The sequence below is a fragment of the Lagopus muta genome, chromosome 12 (assembly GCF_023343835.1).
Source record: "Lagopus muta isolate bLagMut1 chromosome 12, bLagMut1 primary, whole genome shotgun sequence".
NCBI classification, from domain to species: domain Eukaryota; kingdom Metazoa; phylum Chordata; class Aves; order Galliformes; family Phasianidae; genus Lagopus; species Lagopus muta.
In genome coordinates, this window is record NC_064444.1 from 19,069,922 (window position 1) to 19,092,711 (window position 22,790).

Below are 22,790 nucleotides of genomic sequence, written 5' to 3' on the forward strand. Positions count from 1 at the left end.
AGTGGTAACAGAACCAAGAAACACAATGCCAGGAGCCTGAGAAACCCTGGCTGCTGCGGAATGAGAGGTACCAGGGCTGTCCAGGTGCTGGCCAGACTGTGTGCTTGTCAGGCACAGAATCACAGAATCACAGAATGGGTTGGGTTGGGAGGGACCTCAAGGATCATGAAACTCCAACCCCCCGCCACATGCAGGACCACCAATCTCCACACTTAATACCTAGGGCCCCATCCAACCTGGCCTTGAACACCTCCAGGGATGGACGGGGCATCACAGCCTCTCTGGGCAGCTGTTCCAGCACCTCACCACTCTCATACTAAAGAACTTCCCCCTGATATCCAGCCAAAATCTTCCCTCCCTCAACTTCAAACCATCTTCCCTTGTCCTGCTGTCATCTCTCTTTTCACAGAGTTGCCTCCCCTCCTGTTTGTAGGCTCCCTTTAGGTACTGCAGGCTGCAATGAGGTCACCCTGCAGCCTTCTTCTCTCCAGGCTGAACAAGCCCAGCTCCTTCAGCCTGTCTTCATAGTGGAGGTGCTGCAGACTTCTGATCATCTTTGTGTCTCTCCTCTGGACCCTCTCCAACAGCTCCCTGTCTTTCTTGTACTGGGGCCCCCAGACCTGCACACAGTGCTGCAGATGGGGCCTCACAAGAGGAGAGCAGAGGGGACAATCATCTCCCTGTCCCTGCTGGCCACCCCTCTGCTGATGGAGCCCAGGATCCTATTTGCTTTCTGAGCTGCAACACACTGCTGGCTCAGGTTGAATTTTTCATCCACCAGGACCCCCCAGGTCTTTCTCTGCAGGGCTGCTCTCAAGGACTGCTCCTTCCAGTCTGTAAGGAGCCTCATGTTCTTGAGAGGATGGCCCTTGAGATGATGCCAAGCTCCAGTTCTGCCTGGGTTATCCCCCAGTAGAACCAAAAAGCACAGCTTCAGTTTGAACACAACAAACTTCTTTGCAAGCTGTTCTGTGACAAATATTCAGAACATGTTTTGAACATCCTTTGCCTTCATCTCCATTCTCACCAGATGCCTTATTTCTCATATGCATCCCCAAATGGGAGTTTTTGGACAGCCTTCTCCTGGAGACCAGCAGCAGCTCAGATTCCCAGCAGCATCTTACCCCTCCCTGTCTTCTTGGATTATTGTAGAACACTAAGCTTCACAGTCCTATGTGCTTGTACTGACTCCAACTTAAAACTGTTTGGTTCTTTTGTTATCCGTGCAATCAAACTATCAAGGAAGCAGAATTCATCCACACAAGCAATTATTCTGGTCTGGGAGCTTCTGGCTGCACACAGCCACAGCAATTAACTCCACGTCACAGCCACACATGGCATCTCACTTGTGCTCATTAGCAATAACACCATCCTTACAGCTTCTGCACAATTTAGAGCATGCAAAATACAGATGTGTCCCATCGTGTTTGCTCTGCCTCAAGTAGCCTGCAAGCAGCTGTGGAGCTGCTGTGCCCAATAGATCTGGGCACATCCAAGCGGGCTTTGGCACAGCCCTGCACCAAGGCTACATGCTGCAGGATTCAGTGTAGGCAAAGCCCAAGCACTGTTGTTCTTGCATTTGTCACAGTCTTCCAGAAAAAGTGGAAGACTGGGGAAGCTGCTGAAGGCTTCTGAGAAGTGATACTGCTTCTGTTAATTATACTGCGTGCACGCTCCCAGCTTTTCTAGTGTTTGCCACTGGAGAGAAGAGCTCATTTAGAGAGGGTGAAGAGATAAAGCAATTAAAAGAATAGCTGTAAGCCTAGCTAGGAGGTAATGAATGGTAGTGCAGCAGAATGCTAATGCTGTGTTCTGGCTCCCTGTGAATGGACGTGTGCAGCTCATCAGAGGAGTCCTGCTCCAGTGCACGCATCTCTTCCCAAAGATTCTCCTCTGCAGCTATGAAAAATGTATATGGTACAAAAGGAGTTGTTAAAATCCCCTGCTAGGGCTAAATTAGTTTGGTTAACAGGCACACCTGACCTCTCCTCTTCTGCCATGAGGGATGAGCATCACTGTGGGGAAGCAGCCCTGCTGATGGAAGCCCATGGAGCATTGCTAACCCACCTCTGAGCCAGGCCCCCACATCTCCCTCCTTCCTACTTCCAGGAATGGTTTTATGGCAAGGAAAAGCCCCAGGGTACATACAAATACAATGAGACACTCAGTATTAGGACAGGATTAGGTGTCCCTCAGGGGAGTGATGCCCTTTAATATCTTCAGCAGTCACATTGACAGTGAGGTCAAGTGCACCCTTAGCATGTTCAAGGACAACACCAAGCTGTGTGGTGCAGTTGATAACCTGAGAGACAGGATGCCATCCTGCCATCCAGACAGGACATCATCCAGACATAGACAAGCTTGAGAGTGGGCCCAGGAAAACCTCATGAGGTTCAACAAAGCCAAGTGCAAGGTCTACACCTGGGTTGCGGCAACCCCCACTATCTGTACAAGCTGAAGGATGATGTAAGGATAGAGCACAGCCCTGCTGAAAAAGACCTGGGGGTACTGGTGGGTGGCAGCTGGACATGAGGCAGCAGTGTGCCCTCACACCCACACAGCCAACCGTACCCTGGGCTGCATCCAAAGCAGTGCAGCCAGCAGGGCAGGGAGGGGATGTGCCCCTCTGCTCTGTGCTGTGAGACCTCGCCTGGAGCAGTGAGGTACTAATAGAGTCTGATCCTTGGGTTCCACCACAGGGCTGCAGTGGGGCAGTGGGGGCCAGGAGAGTTACAAGGTAACTCTCCTGGTAACTGGTAACTCCTGGTAACTCTCCTGGTAACAAGGGGTATGGTGGTATGTTCAGAAGATCTGATATCAGAGGAGCTCTGTGCTGCATGAACTCAGTCCCAGTCCCTGGGCACCTGCCTGGCTTGCACAGCTGTCCCCAGCCCCATGTTGGTAAGAGGCTGCTGCTTTCCTGGGGTGTGCAATGCACATGGGCACACTGTAGTTCTGGAGGCTGTGCCTTACAGCTGCCCCACAGCGCAGGGAGTAAACAACTGCCAATAGAGCAGCATTTCCCAAGTGAGAATGATTTCTAAAGCCTTGTTCTGCGGCTAAATCATAGACCTATATGAATATATATATATTTAAATGTGTGTGCATATGTGCTTGTGCATTATACACATAATTTGTGCATTTCTGGTGGCACTGACATCAGCAGTAATGCATCATTACCACCCTGTTAGTTTTCAGGCAGTTCCCCATAAAGGACTGCCAAAGCCTGGGTGAGCAGCCAAGACCACAAGTGACAAATCAATCCCTGGCAGCTCTTGCTTTGCCTCCTGCTTTGAATGGGAAGAAGGAAGGTGGAAGGGAGTGTTCACCATGGAGAGGAAAACACCACTTGATCATCTCTTTTCAGCAACAGCAGGATTCTGAATATAAGTTGCCAAAAGCAATTGAAATACGTGACAGATTTTGCTGTTCCTACTGCCAGATGCAATAACCAGCATGGATGAGGACAGCAGGAGGGCTCTGCTGCAGATAGGGAATTTTTCTACCTCTGCCAACACTACGCACCAAGAGTGCAATAGCAATACTGATGTGTTTTGAGCCAAGAACTGACCCTGGAATAGGATCATGGAACACGGTGCCATCCCCTAGCTGCATCTGCACAAAGCCATGCTCCTCACTCAGGCCCATCCAGCCACATCACTGATCTCCTGGAGACTTTTCCAAGGCCATCAGGAAGAATTAAGTCCCACTAATCCCTTGGCTGCTTTTGGGTGTCTCATTTTGGTTCTGCCTTCTCCTAACTGCACCCTGTTGACAACAGGCATGCTGGGTGCTGTGTTCCCAAAAGAGCTATTTTGCTCTGAGCCATGGCTGCTCCTGCATTATAGGCCAACCTCATCTCCCATCCACCTGCCCAACTATTCTCCTGTCCATGTCCTTCCCAACCAAACCAACTAAAGACACCAGCACAGATATGCACTTCGTCCACACAGGTCCCCTGCTCCTAAAACTGATCCAGGAAATCAAATCCACATTTTGCAATTCAGGTGGCGATAGCAATTAGTAACAATCAGTAGGAACACAATTTTCTTCATTTTCCACTCTAGCTGTAATGTAGTTTTGATGGCAAACTTTGCTTTGTACACCAAGCAAATTCAATGAGAAGTATGAGATGGGGGAAGTTAAAAAACAGTGTTAAAGATGAATTGAATTCCTCTTTCAAATAACAAATAATTCAAATTCAAATGGCCTTTTGGAAAGATAAACTTCATATTGTCCTCACATGCCTCAGCTTAGGATCCCACATTCTTTCTAAGCCAAATGCAAACTGGCATGCCCAGGTGATGCTATGGATATCGCCTGGATAAACAGGCACACAAAGAAGGAGGCAGCATGCCTCATTCACCTTTATGATAAAGTTATTAATGGCCCTCACTTCCAAATCTCATGGCTCAAGTGTTATTTTTTTACACTAAAATCCAAGGCACTTGGCTGCTCTCACAGCATCAGCTGCAGAGGAAGCAGACTGAAGCCCCTGAAATTTCTCAAATTAATTAGCTGTTGAGTAGTATGTATCACACTGGTGTCGGGCACTGCTGAGCTTGGTGGCCACTACACACGTAGGTAAGGCAGGGTCTAGAGGCTTCATTCACCTGCTAGCTGAAGGCTCTCATTTGAAATAAGGCACTCATTTGAAATAAGATTACTCTTTTCATCTTCTTTTCTTTGGATGGATTTTTTCTCTCTGGAGGAATATCAGTCTCTCCGGAATATGACTCAGTATTGGCTTTCATTTGGGTTTCTGAGCAGACTCATCCATGCAGGCTTTTGAAGTATGATTCCTCTTGGAAGGAGAAATAACCCAGCAGGCTGCATCTCTGTGCACAGTGGGAGCAGCCAGGTGCCTCACTGAGCCTCATCTTTGGCGCACTGTAAAACCAAAGCACACTTTGCTGCCCCCCACCCAATCACATCCCTGTGGGACAGTAAGTACTTTATTGCTGTGGCATTCATCCCATGCCTGGGCTCTGTGCAGACAGAAGTATGGCCACATAGGGACAGAACAGGGCAAGGTGCCCACAGTGAGGGCTGCAGGGCTGGGACGCAAAGAAAGCAGTTGGTCCTAAACCTTCTCTGTTTGCTGTGGGCAAGACAGCTGGGCAGGGTGGAGCTCACACATTCACACTGTTACCTTTTACAGTGCAGCAAAGCTTTTAAATGGAGTGGAAAAGCAAAAGGGCCACTTAAATGTCCTCACATCTAATACCAAGCATCACTTCAGATATCACAGAGATCAAACTGCATGAAAGAAAACAGCCTGGAAAACAAAAACAAACACACACACACACACACACAAAAAAAAAAAAAAAAAAAAAAAAAAAACCACAAAGAGAAAAGGAGCCACCACAAAGAGACACAGACCCAGCAGAAATGGAGACTTTGCAATGTTTGGCAAAAGGGACTGCATGCCTGCATCCCCTCTGCGGCACCCAAACACCGTGTGCCCTGCTCTGTGGGATGGGGGGAACTTACTTCGTGTTGTCTGAGTCGATGGTGTGGAACAGCTTCTCAAGTTCCTCCTCATTGAGCGTCCCGTCGGAAAAAAAGGCCTGGAACTCCTCCAGGGACAGCTTCCCATCATCTGCAAACAGCAACACACAGGGTGAGAAGGGGCAAAGTGATGTGAAACCAAGAGCTGTTCCCACATGGGATCTCAGAGGGTCTCCCGGTGGTTCTGCAGGACTGCCCTGCAGGCAGAGCCAATCCACTGCATGGGGACTTTTGGGGTCTCCAGCAGCAGCAGGGACAGCTGATTGCCCCTGGTGCAGAGACACTGGCTGTTAGCAACTAATTGGGTTAATTAACCCAAAGCAAGCCCAAAGAGAAAGAGCCTGCAACCTGCATTCTAAAACTTAATTACATAAATGGAGGAGCATTTTGCTTGCCATATGTTCAGGATGCTCACTAAGGGATGTTTAACACACACAGAATGCGCCCGTGCTGGGCTTAGTGACAGACCCTGCAGTACCACCTCCATTCCATCTTCTCCAACACCAGACCGGACAGAAATACAAAATAGTAGCTAACAAACATAGCATGGCACATTTTGCTTTAGCTGCCAACTGTTTAAACACATAAGGGCTGTGTAACCTTAATGTTGTGCCTTTGCTTTGGCAGGGAGGTGGTGACGTACAGGATCCATCTGCCTGGCCATACGGGACAGCTCACAGTGCCTGCTTAGCAAAGCTGCAGCACACAAAGGAATCGTGGAATTACAGAATCATTAAGGTTGGAAAGACCACTAAGATCACCAAGTCCAAACACCAACACATCCCCACCATACCACTGAGCCACGTCACTCAATGTGACATCTCCACATTTCTTGAACAATCCAGGGATGGTGACTCCACCTTCTCTCTGGGCAGCTGCGCCAGTGTCTCACCAGGTATTGGAAGAATGAGATTTTTTCCCCTAATATCCAACCTGAAAGTCCTCTGGTGCAACTTAAAGCCATCAGCTCCGGTCCTACTGAAGGAGTCACAAGGTGGAGGTTTAGCTGTGCTCTCCTGGCACCAAGAGCTGGAGCAGCAAGCAGCAAGCTCGCTGGCAAACTCCTTCTCACAGGTTTGTGTTGATGCCCCCTCCAGCCATGTGTACTGGGGTACTTTACCATCCTCACCTCCAGACTTGTGGGGTGGCCCTGAAGATGAAGGTAGCTGCTGTCTGTGGGAAAGGCACTCTGCTCCCAGCTCAGATCAAAAAATAACCTCCAGCTGTAAAGGTCTGGCCACGTGTCAGCTACTGCCAGGAGTTTGGCCATTCACAGCCTCAGAAGGTTGTAGACTGGAAATGTCGACAACTTTGCAGCAGGAGAAGATAACATTTATTATTTAATCGAATCAGCTATAAACCCTGTTGCTGCTTTTTCAGGAAACGATGCTCAAAGACAAAATTAGCCAACTTACCACATACACCTCAATAATTCTTCTCTGAACTAAATAAGTCTGCTGCTCCTAAAACAAATTTGCATTGCCAAATGCTAACCCGGTTTCGCCTGCCTGACACAGATGAAGTTAGAGTGATGATGAATTGATTCTCAGATATCTGTTTAATTGGCAATTACAAAAGGAACACAGCAGGAGAAAAAAATCTCAAACAACCACGGGTGAAAAGGGTGTAATTTTCTGAGCAGAACAGTGTCTGCAGAGTGCCCTCAGCTGCGTTCCTTCCCCAAAACATGAATGCATTTCTGCAGAGAGGTTGCAGAATGATGGTGCACCATCCCCTCATACATTCCACGGGATCAGGGCTCACTGCCCAATGAAGTTTTGTCCCAGAGCACTGGGTACTCAGGCACTGTGGGCTTCATTCCAGCTTTGGGACAGATGCCCATTGTCAGGGAAAAGACTCAAACTTGAGAGCGTCTGGAAAAAAGTACTTTGATTAATGATAGCAGATATATGAAGGCAGAAACCAAACCATGTGGTGGGGGGAGATATTTAAGCAAGTGCTTATTACTCAGAATATCCCAGCTGAAGCAGGCAGTGGTACTTGAATGCCAACTCAGTGGTGATGCTCTTTTGCATTTAGAGGCTGCACCCAGGGCAATGGCCCATTCCCATGAGACACATCCACCTCCGCACACAGGAGGAGCAGTGCCACCACGGTGCTCCGATTTGATGTCCTCACCAGGAATAAGGGCTGACTGACCCTGACTGGCAACGACTAGCACCAAGCTCAAAAGGATAGTATTTTTCTGTTCCAGGAGATCTGAACTGCTCTGTGCTTTTGCTGCAAACCTGAAATCAGCACTTGCTCACCTCAAAGCTATGCTTCTTCATGAAGGGCAGACAGAGTTAATCTCCCAGGAAATTCTTTATGTCGACTTGCTGAGAAAGAGAAACTGTAAAGTCAGGCAACTTTTTTCAGTAAAATGCTTTAATCTGAGTTTACAGCTCATTCGCCTCCAAAAAGTGAAAGGTGCTGGAAAGATTCAGGAAAAAGCATTTTCCTTTACCTAGTTTCTTTCTTATAACTCGTCTATTTCATTTTACTCCTCCTTAGCTTTTCCCAGGTTTATTTATCTGGTTGCAAGAGTCAGTTAGTGAGCAGCAGCCCCACAGCAGCCTGCAGCTCTGGCAGCACAGGATGGCAACATCACAGTGACGCACTGCAACAGAAACACAGCACAGATCTGTGTGCTGAAGGCTTGTTGCAGCACCAGTGTGGAAATGGCCCCATGGCGTTTAAGCACACAGAGCCCTGATGGGTGAGTGAGGGATCTAGGAGAAAAAGGAGATAACAGTAAATTTCATTTGTTTTTTGAGACCCCAAAGAATGTGAATAGGGAAATGTGTAATTTTGACTGGCAAACAGCACTGGAGACATTCATTCCCCACTAGATAACACCACCAGCAGCAGCCAGCTTAAAGCCGATTGTTCTTTAGTGCAGCTTAAATACCTGCCTGCAAACCTAGAAGATAAAAGCAAGGCAGAGTAACGAGGTCATCCCAGGGCTGCCTATCTATAATTGCAACACCGACTGGGAGCAGCATGATGCTGGAGACAGCAGACAGGGACAGTTTCGGGGAGCACGAGTGATAAGAGGAAGCAGAGGGGATGGGTTGTAGGAGGCCAGATTGAAGTGGTGGAATATCCTGTGCAGGGAGGATGGTGGCCACAACACCATGGACTCACATCTGCGATAAGAGCCAAAGGAGATGCTGTGCTCCAGGAGCGGTCTTATCAACAGCCACAGCAAAGCAAGATTGTCCTGACAGCAGCAGTGTCTGCTCTCACTGAGGGTGGATACGTCTCTGGAACCTGCTTTTCCTGAAAGCTGTTGTGCATGAGATAGGAACTCTCCAGTTGGATGAACGTCTTTCCAAGCGTTTCCACGCAGCCTACCTGCAGGAGCTCCCATGGAAGCATTTCAGCCTTTAGAATGCATTTCTGCTTTGGGTAAGAAGGGTAATAGAAAAATTGAGACTCTGCACCAATCTCATTAAACAAAGTAAGTATCTGTAAGACCCAGAGAAACCAGAGCCACTTTTTCATGCAGATGAGCCTACTAAAGGCAGGCAACCCACTCTACCTGTTCACTGCACCTTCAAGGGACGAATCCCAGTCCTGTGGGTCAGTACCTGAGCTGTCAATGGCTCTATGTCCAGGTGGAGGCCGGTAACAAGTGGTGTCCCCCAAGGGTCTGTCTTGGGACCGGTGCTCTTTAACATCTTTATTAATGACATCGATGAGGGAATTGAGTGCACCCTCAGCAAGTTTGCTGACGACACCAAGCTGAGTGGTGCGGTTGATACGGTGGAAGGAAGGGATGCCATTCAGAGGGACCTCGACAGGCTGGAGGGCTGGGCTCGGGTGAACCTAATGAGGTTCAACACGGCAAAGTGCAAGGTTTTGCATTTGGGCCGGAGGAACCCCAGGCACCTGTACAGGCTGGGAGGAGTGGTCCTTGAGAGCAGCTCGGCAGAGAGGGACCTGGGGGTCCTGATGGACGAGAGACTGAACATGAGCCAGCAGTGCGCTCTGGCAGCTCGAAAGGCAAATGGGATCCTCATCAGGAGAGGGGTGGCCAGCAGGGACAGGGAGGTGATTGTCCCTCTCTACTCGGCTCTTGTGAGGCCCCATCTGGAGTACTGTGTCCAGGTGTGGGGCCCTCAGTACAAGAAAGACATTGAGATTTTGGAAAGGGTCCAGAGGAGGGCGACTAAGATGATCAGGGGGCTGGAGCACCTCCCCTAAGAGGACAGGCTGAGGGAGTTGGGCTTGTTCAGCCTGGAGAAGAGAAGGCTGCGGGGTGACCTCATTGCAGCCTATCAATACCTGAAGGGAACCTACACCCAGGAGGGGAGTAAACTCTTCAAAAGGGCTGACAACAGCAGGACTAGGGGAAATGGATCCAAGTTGAAGGAGGGAAGATTTAGGTTGGATGTTAGGGGGAAGTTCTTTACTAGGAGAGTGGTTAGGCCCTGGAACGGGCTGCCCAGGGAGGTTGTGGATGCCCCGTCCTTGGACGTGTTTAAGGCCAGGTTGGACGGGGTCCTGGGCAACCTGATCTGAATGTGTATGTTTGGTGGCCCTGCTAGGCAGGGGGGTTGGAACTACATGATCCTTGGGGTCCCTTCCAACCCGGGTGATTCTGTGATTCTGTGTGATTCTGTGATTCTGTCAGCAAGGGCGAATGTCATCAGCCAGAAATTGTGTGCGCAGGCACTGAGCGACTGAGGAAAGAGATAATTGGGCAGCAGCTGCTCTGCAATCATTCCTTCTGCAGTACAACATCTTCTTCACACTCCAGCTTCTCAACATAATTCAATCACAGGTGAAGGCCAAAGCGAATTTCCAGCCACACAGAGCCATCAAAGTTAAAACTAACTAGGGAGAGGAGGGTGTGATGGAGATCATCGGGCTGCCTTGCGGGGGTTTTACCATTGCTCCATTTGTCATTGTAACAACCTGACGAGGCTGGGAGCAGCTTTGCTGCTTTCTAACCATGCAGTCAGGCTGTTCCCACCCACTGATGAAATGGGGGGAAATGAAGCCAGCGTCATAAATCATCCAAAATACAGCAAAAGTGTTGGCTGAGTATTTGGAAATTCACTCGGAGATACAAAGAGCTTAAAGCAACTACAAAGCAAGATTCTGTTTGCTAAGTCCAGTTGGAACTGCTCATATATTACCTAGAAATATTAGAAATACATTTTGTACCTTATTTTTATTACTGTATGGTCACTAAAATGCTTCAGTCCTGCTTACTACTCAAACTCCAACAGAACTATGGGTAAGAAAATCAGATTATTGTGACCTGTGAACAAAAACAACTGCTCTTTTTTCTTTTCTTCCTCTGAGTTATGTGTAGGTACAGAGGCCAGCAAGCACATGGCCTGCCTTCAGAATGGGACCCTTCATCCACCTGAGGTCAGCGGGAGGAAGAAGTAAATTGCTAGGATTATGGTAATTTCCTAGTGAAAAGAATGCTCTAAATGACTCCAAAATCACCTTTTTGCTCATGGCAGTTAGCTAACACCCAGCCCAGATGCTTTGCCAAGGGATGACACCAGGCTGAGTGATGCATAGATGTCCTGGGGCCAGACTGGTGTTCCCACCACCACCGAGTTCTGTTTGAAGCACTTCTGTATGTTTCCTAATGCTGACTGTGGCTGCTGATAGGAGTTGTTCCCATACAATGCTCTCACATCTGGAGATTTTTACCTCCCGTTTCTTCTCTCTCTGCACTCAGAGCATTCCATAGAGAGACAGAACTCACAAAATAGCAGAGGACATCCCCCAGACAGACAGCCCTTTCCGTCTCGAGTTATTTACCCCAGCAACGAAGATCAGCTCCCCTTCAGAAACTTAAGGTACTTCACATCAAAACAAATTTCATTACAAAACCTATTTAGTCAGTTTTGTTCTTTTGCTTTCTGCTCTGCAGCAGATCGTAGAAACATAGAATCACAGAATTATGGGATGGCTTGAGTTGGATGGGACCTTGAAAACTATAGTTCCAACCCCCCTGCTGTGGGCTGGGTGCCCCCACCAGGCTGCCCAGAGCTCCATCCATGGCCTTGGGTCCCACTGCCCACTGAGTAAAAAAAAAAATTCTTCTAATACCTAATTTAAATCTAAATCCTTCATGTCCTATCACTATCAGACCATGTAAAAAGTCTTAACCTCTTTAATGACCTCTTTGTTGGTGAGTACAGATGTAGTAATGCTTCTCTGGTTGGTCTGTCCAATACCTGGGTCAGAAAGTTATCGTCAAGACTCCAGGAGTCTCCTAGATGGCTTGCAGATCACTGTGTTATTTTCCCAGCAGACATACAAATGGTTGAAATTCCCATCAGGATGAGAGCCTGTGAGTGCAATGCCTGTTGTAGCTGAAGCATGAAGGCCGCATCAACTGGCTCCCCTTGACCAGGTGGCCCCAACAAACAGTTGAACTTTCTTGGTCTGGTCCCTAGTTTTAACTCACAAACTCTCAACCTGTTGGTGACAGTTTTTTGGCTCTTCACAGTCTATCCACTTCTTAACACAGAGGGCAACTCCCCCACCCTCCTCCCCTCCATCTCTCCTCCCGTCCCTCTCTCCTCTGTTGCTCTTGATTGCAGTGTTCCAGCTGTATGATTTGCTACACCACATTTCTGTGATAGCAATTAGACCATAGCTTCCTAATTGCACTGTGGCTTCCCATTCCCCTCCTTATTTCCCACGCTGTATGACTGGTGCAGAGGCGTTTCAGCTGGGCTATCAGCTGTGTTACCTTCTTGGAGGAGTTCTCCCACGTTCCTTTGGGACAAATCTGAGGTGCTCCCCTGCTACTTCCAGAAGTGACAGTGTTCCTCAATCCTTCTCTGTTACTTAAAAGTCCATTCCCTTCCTGCATCAAATCTAGTTTACAGCTCTGGTGATGAGCCCAGCCGGCTTGCTGCTCAGAACATTCTTGCCCCTCCTGGTCAGTTGTGTCTGATCTGATGTCAACATTACAGGGCTATCAAAGGATTGAAACTTGTCCGAGGTTATAGTACCCAAAACCCCAAGCATGACACCATCCTCACAGCCACTCACTCATCTGGCCTGTTTTCCTCCTCCTGCCCAGTGACCAACCAGTAGGATGGAAGAGAAATTCCTGTATTCCCAAACCCTTCAACACTCTATCATGGGACATAAGGTCTCTTTTAATATTTTGTAATTTCCTCGTTGCAGCCTCCTGTGACCCAATCTGAATGAGCAGAAGCAGCGGACAGCAGTCCCCTCACTTTGTCATACCCAGTCACCTCTTCTTGAAGTCAAAAATGCGGCCCCCGACAGGCAGCAAAACTCTCTGGAGAGATTATCCAAGCAGCAAACAGGAGCCTCAGTGCCTTGCAGAGGAGCCCCCAGTCACTAACATCCTTCTCCTTTCTTTGAGTCCTTGCTTGGACCAATTTAAAGTGGCTGCTTGTTCCTAGGTCTGATACATTATCCTCATCCTGTCCTCTTTCCATATCCAGAGTCCTATACTTGTTGCTCAGGGGCACTTTGGGCCAAGGGCAGACTACTCCTTTCTGCTGTGAGAAGAACGAGGGTCCAGTTTCCCTTGTCTTAATGTTTCTGTGGTCTGTATCCTCAAAGTCTGAAGCTGGCTTACTTCCTTCCCTTGCACACGCAGCAGCGTGGCTAGCAATCTTCCCTTTGGGACACGGCCTGGGTAAAATGCAGACTTCCTTATAGTCAGACAGCTGGACCTCATTCACCAGCAATGCCAGGCACCCAGCAGTGCCCATTAGCATGCCAGCACAGTCACCAAGCTGTTCAGCCTTTATCTTCAAATCAAGCCTTTTGTCGTCCTGGAATTAGAAGTAATTTTGAAATTAGTTTTAATGGGAGCTATAGATAGAAATCAAATGTAGGCTGGTAGGCAGGAGACATGCAAGAGGGATGGAGCACACGGTCTCCTGCTGCCTTTTGTTAAGGTTTTACTGCTTCTGATTTTCCAGATAACCCTTACCCTGCTGTAACGAGCTGATTTAAATGTGCTTTTTTTTCCCGCTCTCACTCCATATCCTGGCTTTGGATATCACACCATTGCTCTTCCAAACACAATCTACATAAATCCCCATTCTTTCATTATTTAAATGCTAGGATCAGCCTTTGCCAGTGTACAAACAGCCTGGTCACAGTGCAATTGCTGCTTAGTACAGTAGTAGCCTACAGAGCTGCCTTAACCCATCATTGTGCTGCAGAAAAACAGGAGATGAAGTAGCTCAGGCCTGTTGGTAACTGACCCTGCTGCAGAAATCCCAGCAGCTGTATATTCTGACCTCAAATCTCCCTGCTTCCATTTTAGGTAACGTTCTCCCAAGAAAACCTTGCTTAAAAAAACAGAACTCATCTCCTGCAGCGCCTTAAAGCTAACTGTTCTGCAGGGAGAATTCACTAGCCATGGGAAATATGCTAAAAGTCAATAGCAGGAGAAAATCTAATACTTGAACAGGTATATCAGAATATGAAGTACCATAGTTGTTCGCTACCTGTTCAACAAATAGTTCATTTTCATGCATTAACAAACCATTACCCTTCTCATTAACTGCTGCTCTTTTCCTTCCCAAATGTGCAGATGAAGCACTAGAGCTTTTGGCTGTAGACAAATTAGCAGGAAATTACAGAGGATTATGGAGCTACAAACTCCTTGCTTTCTGCAGCCCCATGGAGGAATAACCAGATTGCACTGGCAGCACCGCTGATTTTCCACCCAGCTAACAAGCTGTGCAGGGATGAAGGCAGTCAATTAAACTTATCTGGAAAGCAGATCTCCATTTGCATTCTCAGAAAGCAGGAGTTAGCCTTGTGCAGTGCCATCTGCAGCAGACAGGACATCCAGCTCCTCGAGCTCTTGAAAGCTAATGGTCCCCAAATCCCTATTACAGGCTCTAAAACAAACTGCTGCTCCTGTCCAACGGTCCCTCTCCCATTGGTTCCTTTGTCCATGGCCAAACCTCCTCCAGGCACATCAGTTTGGAGGTTTCCTTTACTCCATGACTCAGCAGAGCCTCTGGATCCCATGGATTTGTAGGGCACTTGCTCCTAAATTTATGCTCTCCCTTAATAAACCTTCTCACCCTCTCAGATATTCTCACAGCCAAACATCTGCCCAATGCCCAGCCCCAGCCCTATGCTGAATTCCAGCACCAGCCCTATCTGTGGTAGGCATCAGTGCTATTCTCAGTGCCAGACCTATGCTCATCATCAGCTCTGTGCCAAGCTCCAGCCCTACGCTCAGCTCCAGCCCTGTGCTTAGCATCCCCTGCGACTCAGCCTGGCTGGAATAGGAGCCCCAGCTCTGCCAGAGGTATTTAATGTCTCTAAGCCAGCAGTGTGCAGACCTTTCCAGGCGCTTTCATCTGTTTGCTTTGCAAAGCAGCTGAGCACCACAGAAGTAGAGCATCCCTGCAGGGAAGGCACATCTGCTCTGGAAAGATTGCAAAGAGAAACAAAACAAAACAAATATTAATTCCTGCTCCAGCAAATTTAACAAGAACATCTTTAATCACATTCTTTCTCAACTTCCTTTTAACAAAAGTACAGCAATCATATCTTCTCTGTTTATTTTTTTACCAGTGGATCATTTCAAATTAGGGAAAAAAAATAAACAGGACCGTTATCAGGCTTTCCAGCTTTAAGCAAGCGGAAGGATGTTTCAATGCATTTTCCCCAATTACACATAAAACAGCATCCCATGGTGAGGAGCAGGAGCCTCTGCAGCACCAAACTGCACCAGAAGAGCCCAGATCCCCACAGCTCGGCACTGCCAACTGCAAGGAAAATGCAAAAACAATCCCACAGAAATCCACCTCCTGTGATTTCTCACAGCAAATCGAGAACCACGGATACATAAACCCCCAAGTATCCAACGCAATTGCTCTATTGCAGGCTCCCTTCTGCCCTGCTCTTTGGAATATTCATCTCTGCCACTGCTTGTTAAAATTATCCTATTGGAGAGCGGGTTTCAGTGCAGTCTTTGTGAATTTTTAATGTCCTGTGCTACTCAGCTTTTGCTGAATCCATGCTTTTTCCACAGAGCAGCACTTCCACGTGCCTTGCCCTCCCCTCCCAGCACAGCTCTGTCATCAGGCTGGACACAGGGAATGCTGCTCCCTTCCCTTCTTCCTCCTTTACCATTTCCCCTTGTTCCTTTACTGCTGAACAGTCATCTCCCTCTTTCTTACAGCCCCTTTAGATGCTGAAGGCTGCTCTCAGCTCTCCCTGCAGCCTTTCCTTTCTGCATGCTGCACAGCCCCAGCTCTCAGCCTGTCCCTGTAGGGAGGTGCTCCATCCCTCAGGTCATTTCTGTGGCCCTCCTCTGGATGCTCTCCAACAGGTCCGTGTCTTTCTGTACTGAGCACTCCCATCTGGACGCAGTGCTCCAGGCGAGGTCTCACAGCACAGAGCAGAGGGGCACATCCCCTCCCTGCCCTGCTGGCTGCACTGCTTTGGATGCAGCCCAGGGTACGGTTGGCTGTGTGGGTGTGAGGGCACACTGCTGCCTCATGTCCAGCTGCCACCCACCAGTGCCCCCAGGTCCTTTTCAGGGGGGCTGTGCTCCATCCTTAAATCCTCCAACATGAAATGGTAGTGAGGGCTACTATGCCCCAGGTACAGAACTTGCACGTGTCATTGCTGAACCTCATGAGGTTCTCCTGAACCCACTGCTCAGCACTGTGATGCTCCAGAGCTTACTACATGAACTACATGAACTCCTTTGAGCCTTCTTCTCCTTCCTTAAAGTTTGCAGTGCCGGGGCACACCAATGTGCCCATGTTGTGCTCTGTGGATACACTCTGAACCTTCCTGTGTTTCCACACTCTCATCAAACACTGCGCCTCCAGACTGGCTCAGTGCACAGAGGGGTGGGTGACCTTAGCAGAACTGGTGAGCTGCTCTGCCACCTGGCTGTACACACCTGTCTTTTTCATCTACAAAGAAAAGGACCCAAGGATGATATGGGGTATGGCAAATACAGTGCAATCTCTACAAAAACAATGTTGCTGCAGAGGGTCTCAGTACTGTACAGATCTCCTGCAAGACCTGAAGCACGTAGAGATATCAGTGGCCAAGGGGACTTTGGGCACTCCCCTGCTTGCTTCGTCCCAGCAAGACCCCACTGAGCACGTCTCAGGATGCTTTGTGATGCTGTTCCCTTCTGGGGAAATCCCAGCAAACATCCCAGCAGGTGGAGTGCTGGGGGCTTAGGGCTTGGTACCACCCTTCATAGAAAACCTCTGATGGAGGGCACTGATTTTGCCTCAGGAGATAATGTATTTACACCCTAATTAAAGAGAAGGTCTTCTCCTGGAGCACATTGGCATACTTCTGCAGAAAGGAGCTCACCCAGCCCCAGTTTCCTGCCTGCCAGCCCCTGCACCAAGCACTGTGCCGGACTGCGAGGAGCATTTAATCCCCATTCCTCCATAAAAGGATCAAAATGCTCAGCGGGTTGGTAATTCAAAGGTTCAGCCATCCAACCTTCATGTATCAGAGCAAAAAAAACACACTGTGGGCTTGAAACTGGAATATTAAAACTGTAGAAGGTGGGAGGCAAAAGGGAAAAAACCCTGCTTATACGATGCCACGAGGGACCAGTGCTGTTCTGTAGTGATTTATGATGTAAGAAAGCTGCTTGCTTTCATGTTGCCGCGGTTATTCAGCCGCTCGCTGCATGAATACATTTGCTTGGTTCAGTGAGAGGCTCAGAGAAAGCACACAGGAAGGAAGAGATCAGCTCTAGGATCCAGAATTCTGGTTCATGATTTCTAAAACAAGGCAGATCTCTTTGCTCACATGATTCCTGCAGCAAAGAGCCCCAGTCTGTGGACAAGGGAGGACTTCAAGGGGAAATGGTTTTAAACTGAGACAGGAGATTTGGGTTAGATATTAGGAGGAAGTTTTTCACCCAGAGGGTGGTGAGGCACTGGAACAGGTTGCCCAAGGAGGCTGTGGATGCCCCATCCCTGCAGGCATTCAAGGCCAGGCTGGATGTGGCTCTGGGCTGGTCTGCTGGTTGGTGACCTGCACACAGCACGGGGTTGGAAATGGATGAGCATTATGGTCCTTTGCAACCCAAGCCATTCTGTGATTCTATGATGACTCAGCTGGAGTGGGCTGGATCCCCTCACTGGCCCTCAGTCCTCACTGTAAATGTTTTTTTTTATCCCTGCTATGCACAGTCCTGCACTTATAACTTCTTGCACTTCACCCTTCCTTAAGTTAATTGCTACCATAGTGCTTCCCCCTCTGGTTTTCTTAGAAATTCCTTTTTCCAGTTTCGCAGGTACTGGGTTAGAGGATGCAGCTAACAAACCTACAAACCTGGCTCCTCCCTCTGCATGCCATCGATATTTCATCTTGGTTTCAGTCTTGTGCAAGTGAGCTCTTCCTACTACAGCACGCACCTTCCCCCCACTGCTTAACATGTACCAAGCACATTAATTAAAGCTGCTATCACTCCAGCTACAAAAGTATAAGACAGACCCTTTTGCAAGGTGCTAGGTTTGCTCTGAACAAAGAACCCAGCACAGCCACATCTCCAGGTCCTGATCCCTATCTCTGTGAACAAAGCACAGAATGCTATCAGCTATTAATTCCCAACAGCTGTCCGGTGTGCAGCAAAACAGGGCCTGTGAGGGTGAATACTCTGATTTTGGCTAATCCAGGGCTGTTTGCTGATACAAATTCAGCCTAAAAAGGAAGGAAAATCAGCCTTGCTTAATGGAGTGTGACATGCTTGAGAGCCAGCAAAGCAGTCAGCTGAAAAGGAAACATCTTGTGATGAATAGAAAACCCTTTAGAAAGGAAAATACTTATTTTCAGAGTATGTCTGCTGGCCCACCGGGTGCCAAGCTGTGGCTGTGTGACAAAGGGCAGCGTCTCCCTCCCCACCGTGTGCCCATAAGATCAGTTATTCCTCTCTCTGCGGTCTGTATTATCTGGGAAAAAAGAGTGAGGGAGATAATAGGAAGAAAGATATCCCGTGATTTATAGCTGCTCCTGGCCAGCTGCCCAAACGTAGGCGGCCAGAACATATTTTCCACAATTGTCTGGCAAAAAATTGCTAGGGAATTAGAAGGATTATTTGCAGCAGTTCTGGTTTCAATTTTTGCCTTATTTAACAGCTCTAATGAACCACCTTCAATAAAGGCAGCGGGTTGCAGCCGAACATAATTAGCGGCAAAGGCAGAGCCCCCGCTCTGCATGGCAGTGGGGCGGGCAGTGGGAGTGCAGCACAGTGATTTTTCTTCACCCAGGGCTCGAGCTGAAAGGCAGAGGAGAGCCCCACTGCCAGGAGAAGGAAGAAGCACTCCATCTGCTCAGCAGTCCCAAGGGAAATCCATCGCTCGCTGAGGTCGTTCAGACCAACGTCAAGCAGTGAAACTGGATGCCACGAAGATTTAATAAAGAACCTAAAAAATGACTAACTTGAACCGTGAAGCAGGAGAAGGCAGCAAGCTCTATGGCTCTCCCGCATGACAGATAAGCACACTGCTTGGCCCTGGAGCATGTCCAGAGAAGGGCAGCAAAGATATGAGGAGTCTGAGAACAGTCCGATAGGAACAGCTGAAGGAATGGGGTGGGTTAGTCTGTAGAAGAGAGATCAGAGGAGAACTCACGGCTCAGCAATTCCAGACAGGAGGTTGTGGTGGGGGGGGAGGGGGAGGAGGGTCAGCCTCTGCTCCCAGGTAACAGTGATGGGACAAGAAGTGATGGCTTCAAGTTTCTCCAGGAGAGGTTCAGGTTGGACATGAGGAACCATTTCTTCTCCCACAGAGCAGTGATGCAGTGGCACACCTGCCCAGGGGAAGGGGGGGGGGGGGGGGAGGGGGAAGTCCCCATCCCTGGAGGTGTTCCAGAGCCGTGGGGATGTGGCACTGAGGGACGTGAGCAGAGGGCATGAGATGTGGCACTAAGGATCATGGTTGAGTGGGCAACAATGGTGATAGGTGCACGCTTGGACAAAACGATCTTAGATGCCTTTTCCAACCTTAACAATTCTATGATTCTGTGATTCTAAATTACCCAGTGGCCCCAGGCTTGGCAGCATTTGGCTGAATCACAACAAATACAAATGTACCCTTGTAGCTCAGCCCTGAGAGCCATCCAGCCCCTCCTTGGCAGCGTGTGCTGGGCATGCCAATGTATCAGTTGAGTCACCCAGACCCCCCATTTGCCCAAACACTATAGCCATCCATGTTAGAAAAGTCTTTTCCATGCATTTTAAAATTTCATCCCTGCTAAAACCAACCAACCAAAAAAAAAATCTAAAAAACAAAACAAACAAAAAAAACTTATGAGAAATTTAGCAGGAGGGATATTGATTTGTTAGATCTACCTTGAAAGTTTTCTGATACAGCAACGTGAGACAGTAATGAGATGGATGGAACAGTGCCCAAGATGTCTGAGCTGCCAACGTCCATCACAGCCCTCACCCTGCCTCTGCTGCCATTTCCAAGTAGAGGAGATTCCCATGTGGATGCTCTCCTCCTGCAGCAGGGAGGGGCTCATATCACCAACCCAATGGGGAGAGATGTCAGGACAGTTGTGCATAGATGCAGACCTATTTGCAAGGGAAATGCATGAATATAGCAAACATTAGGACAGCTGCAGCTGCAGGTCTCCAGGCCAGCTGGGAGCATCCAGGGATGTCCGTGATCCACCAAAACCAGTGCAAAACCCACCACTTTTGATGACAGAGCCCATGCTTTTTTTGGCCAGAGATCTCAAGGAGCTCTGTAAATGTCTCACAGTGCCCTTTGCTGGCTGTCATCACGCTGAGTAGACACATTTGCTATGCGGTGTCCAATTAAATTTCTCAATTTTGGCTCCAGAAAAAAATTTTCTTTTGAAAGTCCCCCTGACTAATTGAACAGCTTTTCAAAGCCTCCTTGTGAAACCACGATCCCTCATCCCCACCCTTCACAATCTGTAACACAGCCAGTAAATCGTAGAACCATTTTCTTTTCAGCCTGAGGTATATAATGAGGGTAACAGAAGAAAGCCCACATCTCCCAGCACAAGGAGAGAAGAGAATAAAGATTGTTGTCCCTGGGTTTCAAACCTTAATTGGAGTGCCTGAAAGCAGACTGGATCAAATAATCCAAAATAGGCCAGGCAGAAGCAGCAACCCCTGCTCCGTGTCCTCGATGCCTTTGACCCAAGTGCTGCTGTTGGTCTCCATTTGTGTGTTTTTGTGCGTTAGAAGCATCAAAGGAGGCTGGGTTGGTGCTTGGGCACTGATGGAATGCTCCTAAACAGAAGCCAGGCCAGACCCCTCCATCCCCATTTTACAGGTGTGCTTAGGGGTGTCTGGGGAAGTGGGCTTCATCGTGAGGCTCGTTCCTTAAAAGATGTGCTCAGTGGGTGAAAGTTCAGAAGAAGCCACTGCCAAATTCTCTTAGCAATCTCCCATTAAGCCTGCCTGGGAATTAGCAGCACGCATCCACTGCTCTCAGCTGATTCATAACTTGAGTAATGAGGATGGGCATTCTGCATGGCACCAATTGGGCACTCAGGCTGTCAGGTATTAACCGAAGTGTCAACAAGACAGTGCCTGGAAGGCCAGGCGCCCTACTCAAATAGAGCAATGTTTGCTTCACAAGCTTTCATGGTACTTTCTGTTTTCATCTTGGCAGGGATAAGCTTTAGGTGCAGGTCAGGAGTAACAATTTTAGGGAGAGATGGGCAGTAAAACTTTGCTATGCAGAAATAGGCAGGAAATGAACAGTTGTGGAAATTAATCCCATATGCTGACATACCTGTGGCTTGAACTCATAGGAGACTTTCTGGGCTGCATCCAACCTTGCACCAGATAAATGACACACGGGCCCTGGTAAAAGCTAAACTGGTGTGTAAGTGTCAGCACACAGTGCAGGGAGATGCAGTGCTTAATGCAGCCTGTAGTCCTGACCCTACGTACCCAGGGTAAGGGCCGTCCACCTGGCAGAATGAAGGTGGCCCAGCTCAAAAAGTAAAAAAACCTTGATTCTAATATACATCTGCTAATGATGAGAAAAGACAAATGAGTCCAAAAATTACTTCAGCTCTTTACTGCTGCAACACAGTGGGCACTAAATATCCTCATAGCTGTGCTGAAAGAAAAAAGCATCCCTGGAAGGGCTTGGTGGCGCAAATGTTGGGAAGTTACCATCACGAGGCTGGTCAATGGCAGAAATTAAATCCTGATTCAGTACACCAATTTCAAGGGCTTAAAGGGTGGGCAGAAGTACAGGACACATCTAGTGACAGCTTGTAGGGAAGGCCAGAAAACAGCTTTCATAATTTCTGCATTAGCTCAAAATTCATCTGGTTGATAGGTTTGTTTATCACTTTGGGAACAGCATGTCCTGATTTAAACAGATGTCATCTCTTCAAAGCCACATGTGATGAACTCAGCAAGGACTTGGAAGGATAACTAAATGTACAACGGAGAGAGCTAGGAAACTTATACTTTACACAGAAGTCTGAATAACTGAAAGCAGATCAAAACTTCCCCTTGCAAAAAAACATCGTTATGTAGTTTTACAAGGTGCTTCTTGTTTGCAACATGAAATTTTGACAATCAAAATGCAAGATGTTGATTGTTATGATTTGTTTTTAAGCAAGAAAAATAAATTCAGGCTGGTTGCCAGGTCATGGAAGTACCCAACAGTTTTAGCCATACTTTAAAAACTTAATTCATCACTGCATTTTTCCACTTGAAAGTGGGTGGCTGCTAATACTGTTTTTTATTATGCAAGAATTATAAATATTCTTACTTAGAACTAATGAATTAATTTGGATGCACCAGTGAGATATGAATAGCTCAAGGTTTTCCCTGGGCGTGAGGAGCAGTAGTCAAGCAGCAGGTAATTACCCTGACCTGGAAGCTAAGTGGTTTTTGATGAGTAACTCATTAGGAGCAGGGACCACAGTGCTCTGAGAGCTCATAGTAAGAGCACAGATTGCAAAACAGGCACACAGTTGTGGCTGTGCAAGAAGAGCTGTGTGCATTTGGAGGGTTATTAGCTGCAGATGGTCTTCTATCCTGATATGTAATATGGAGTGTTGCAGCTCTGGCCTGGAATCTTCTTAAGATGTGATAAAAGCAACCAAAGTCAAAGCCACGAGGTGTTCAGTGTTGTATTATTGAGATCCCAGCTGGTCACCACCATTCCAATTCTGCATAAATGCATTCCCTAAAAGAGTCTCAAGTTGATGGGGAGGATGGGGAGATAAGTACTTGTGGGAGATGGAGAGGTCAGCTCAACCTCATCGAATGTCAACTCACTGATAATGAGGCT

At 48.0% G+C, this 22,790-nt stretch overlaps 1 protein-coding gene across 2 annotated transcripts in view; it reads right to left on the minus strand.

Moving 5' to 3' along the window:
• NECAB2 (N-terminal EF-hand calcium binding protein 2) overlaps positions 1 to 22,790 on the minus strand; it is a 53,376-nt gene that overhangs the window by 20,654 nt on the left and 9,932 nt on the right. For both annotated transcript variants that reach the window (XM_048958549.1, XM_048958550.1), the window contains exon 3: positions 5,494 to 5,602. In XM_048958549.1, coding sequence (XP_048814506.1) covers positions 5,494 to 5,602 — 109 coding nt within the window. The remainder of the gene's footprint in view (positions 1 to 5,493; positions 5,603 to 22,790) is intronic.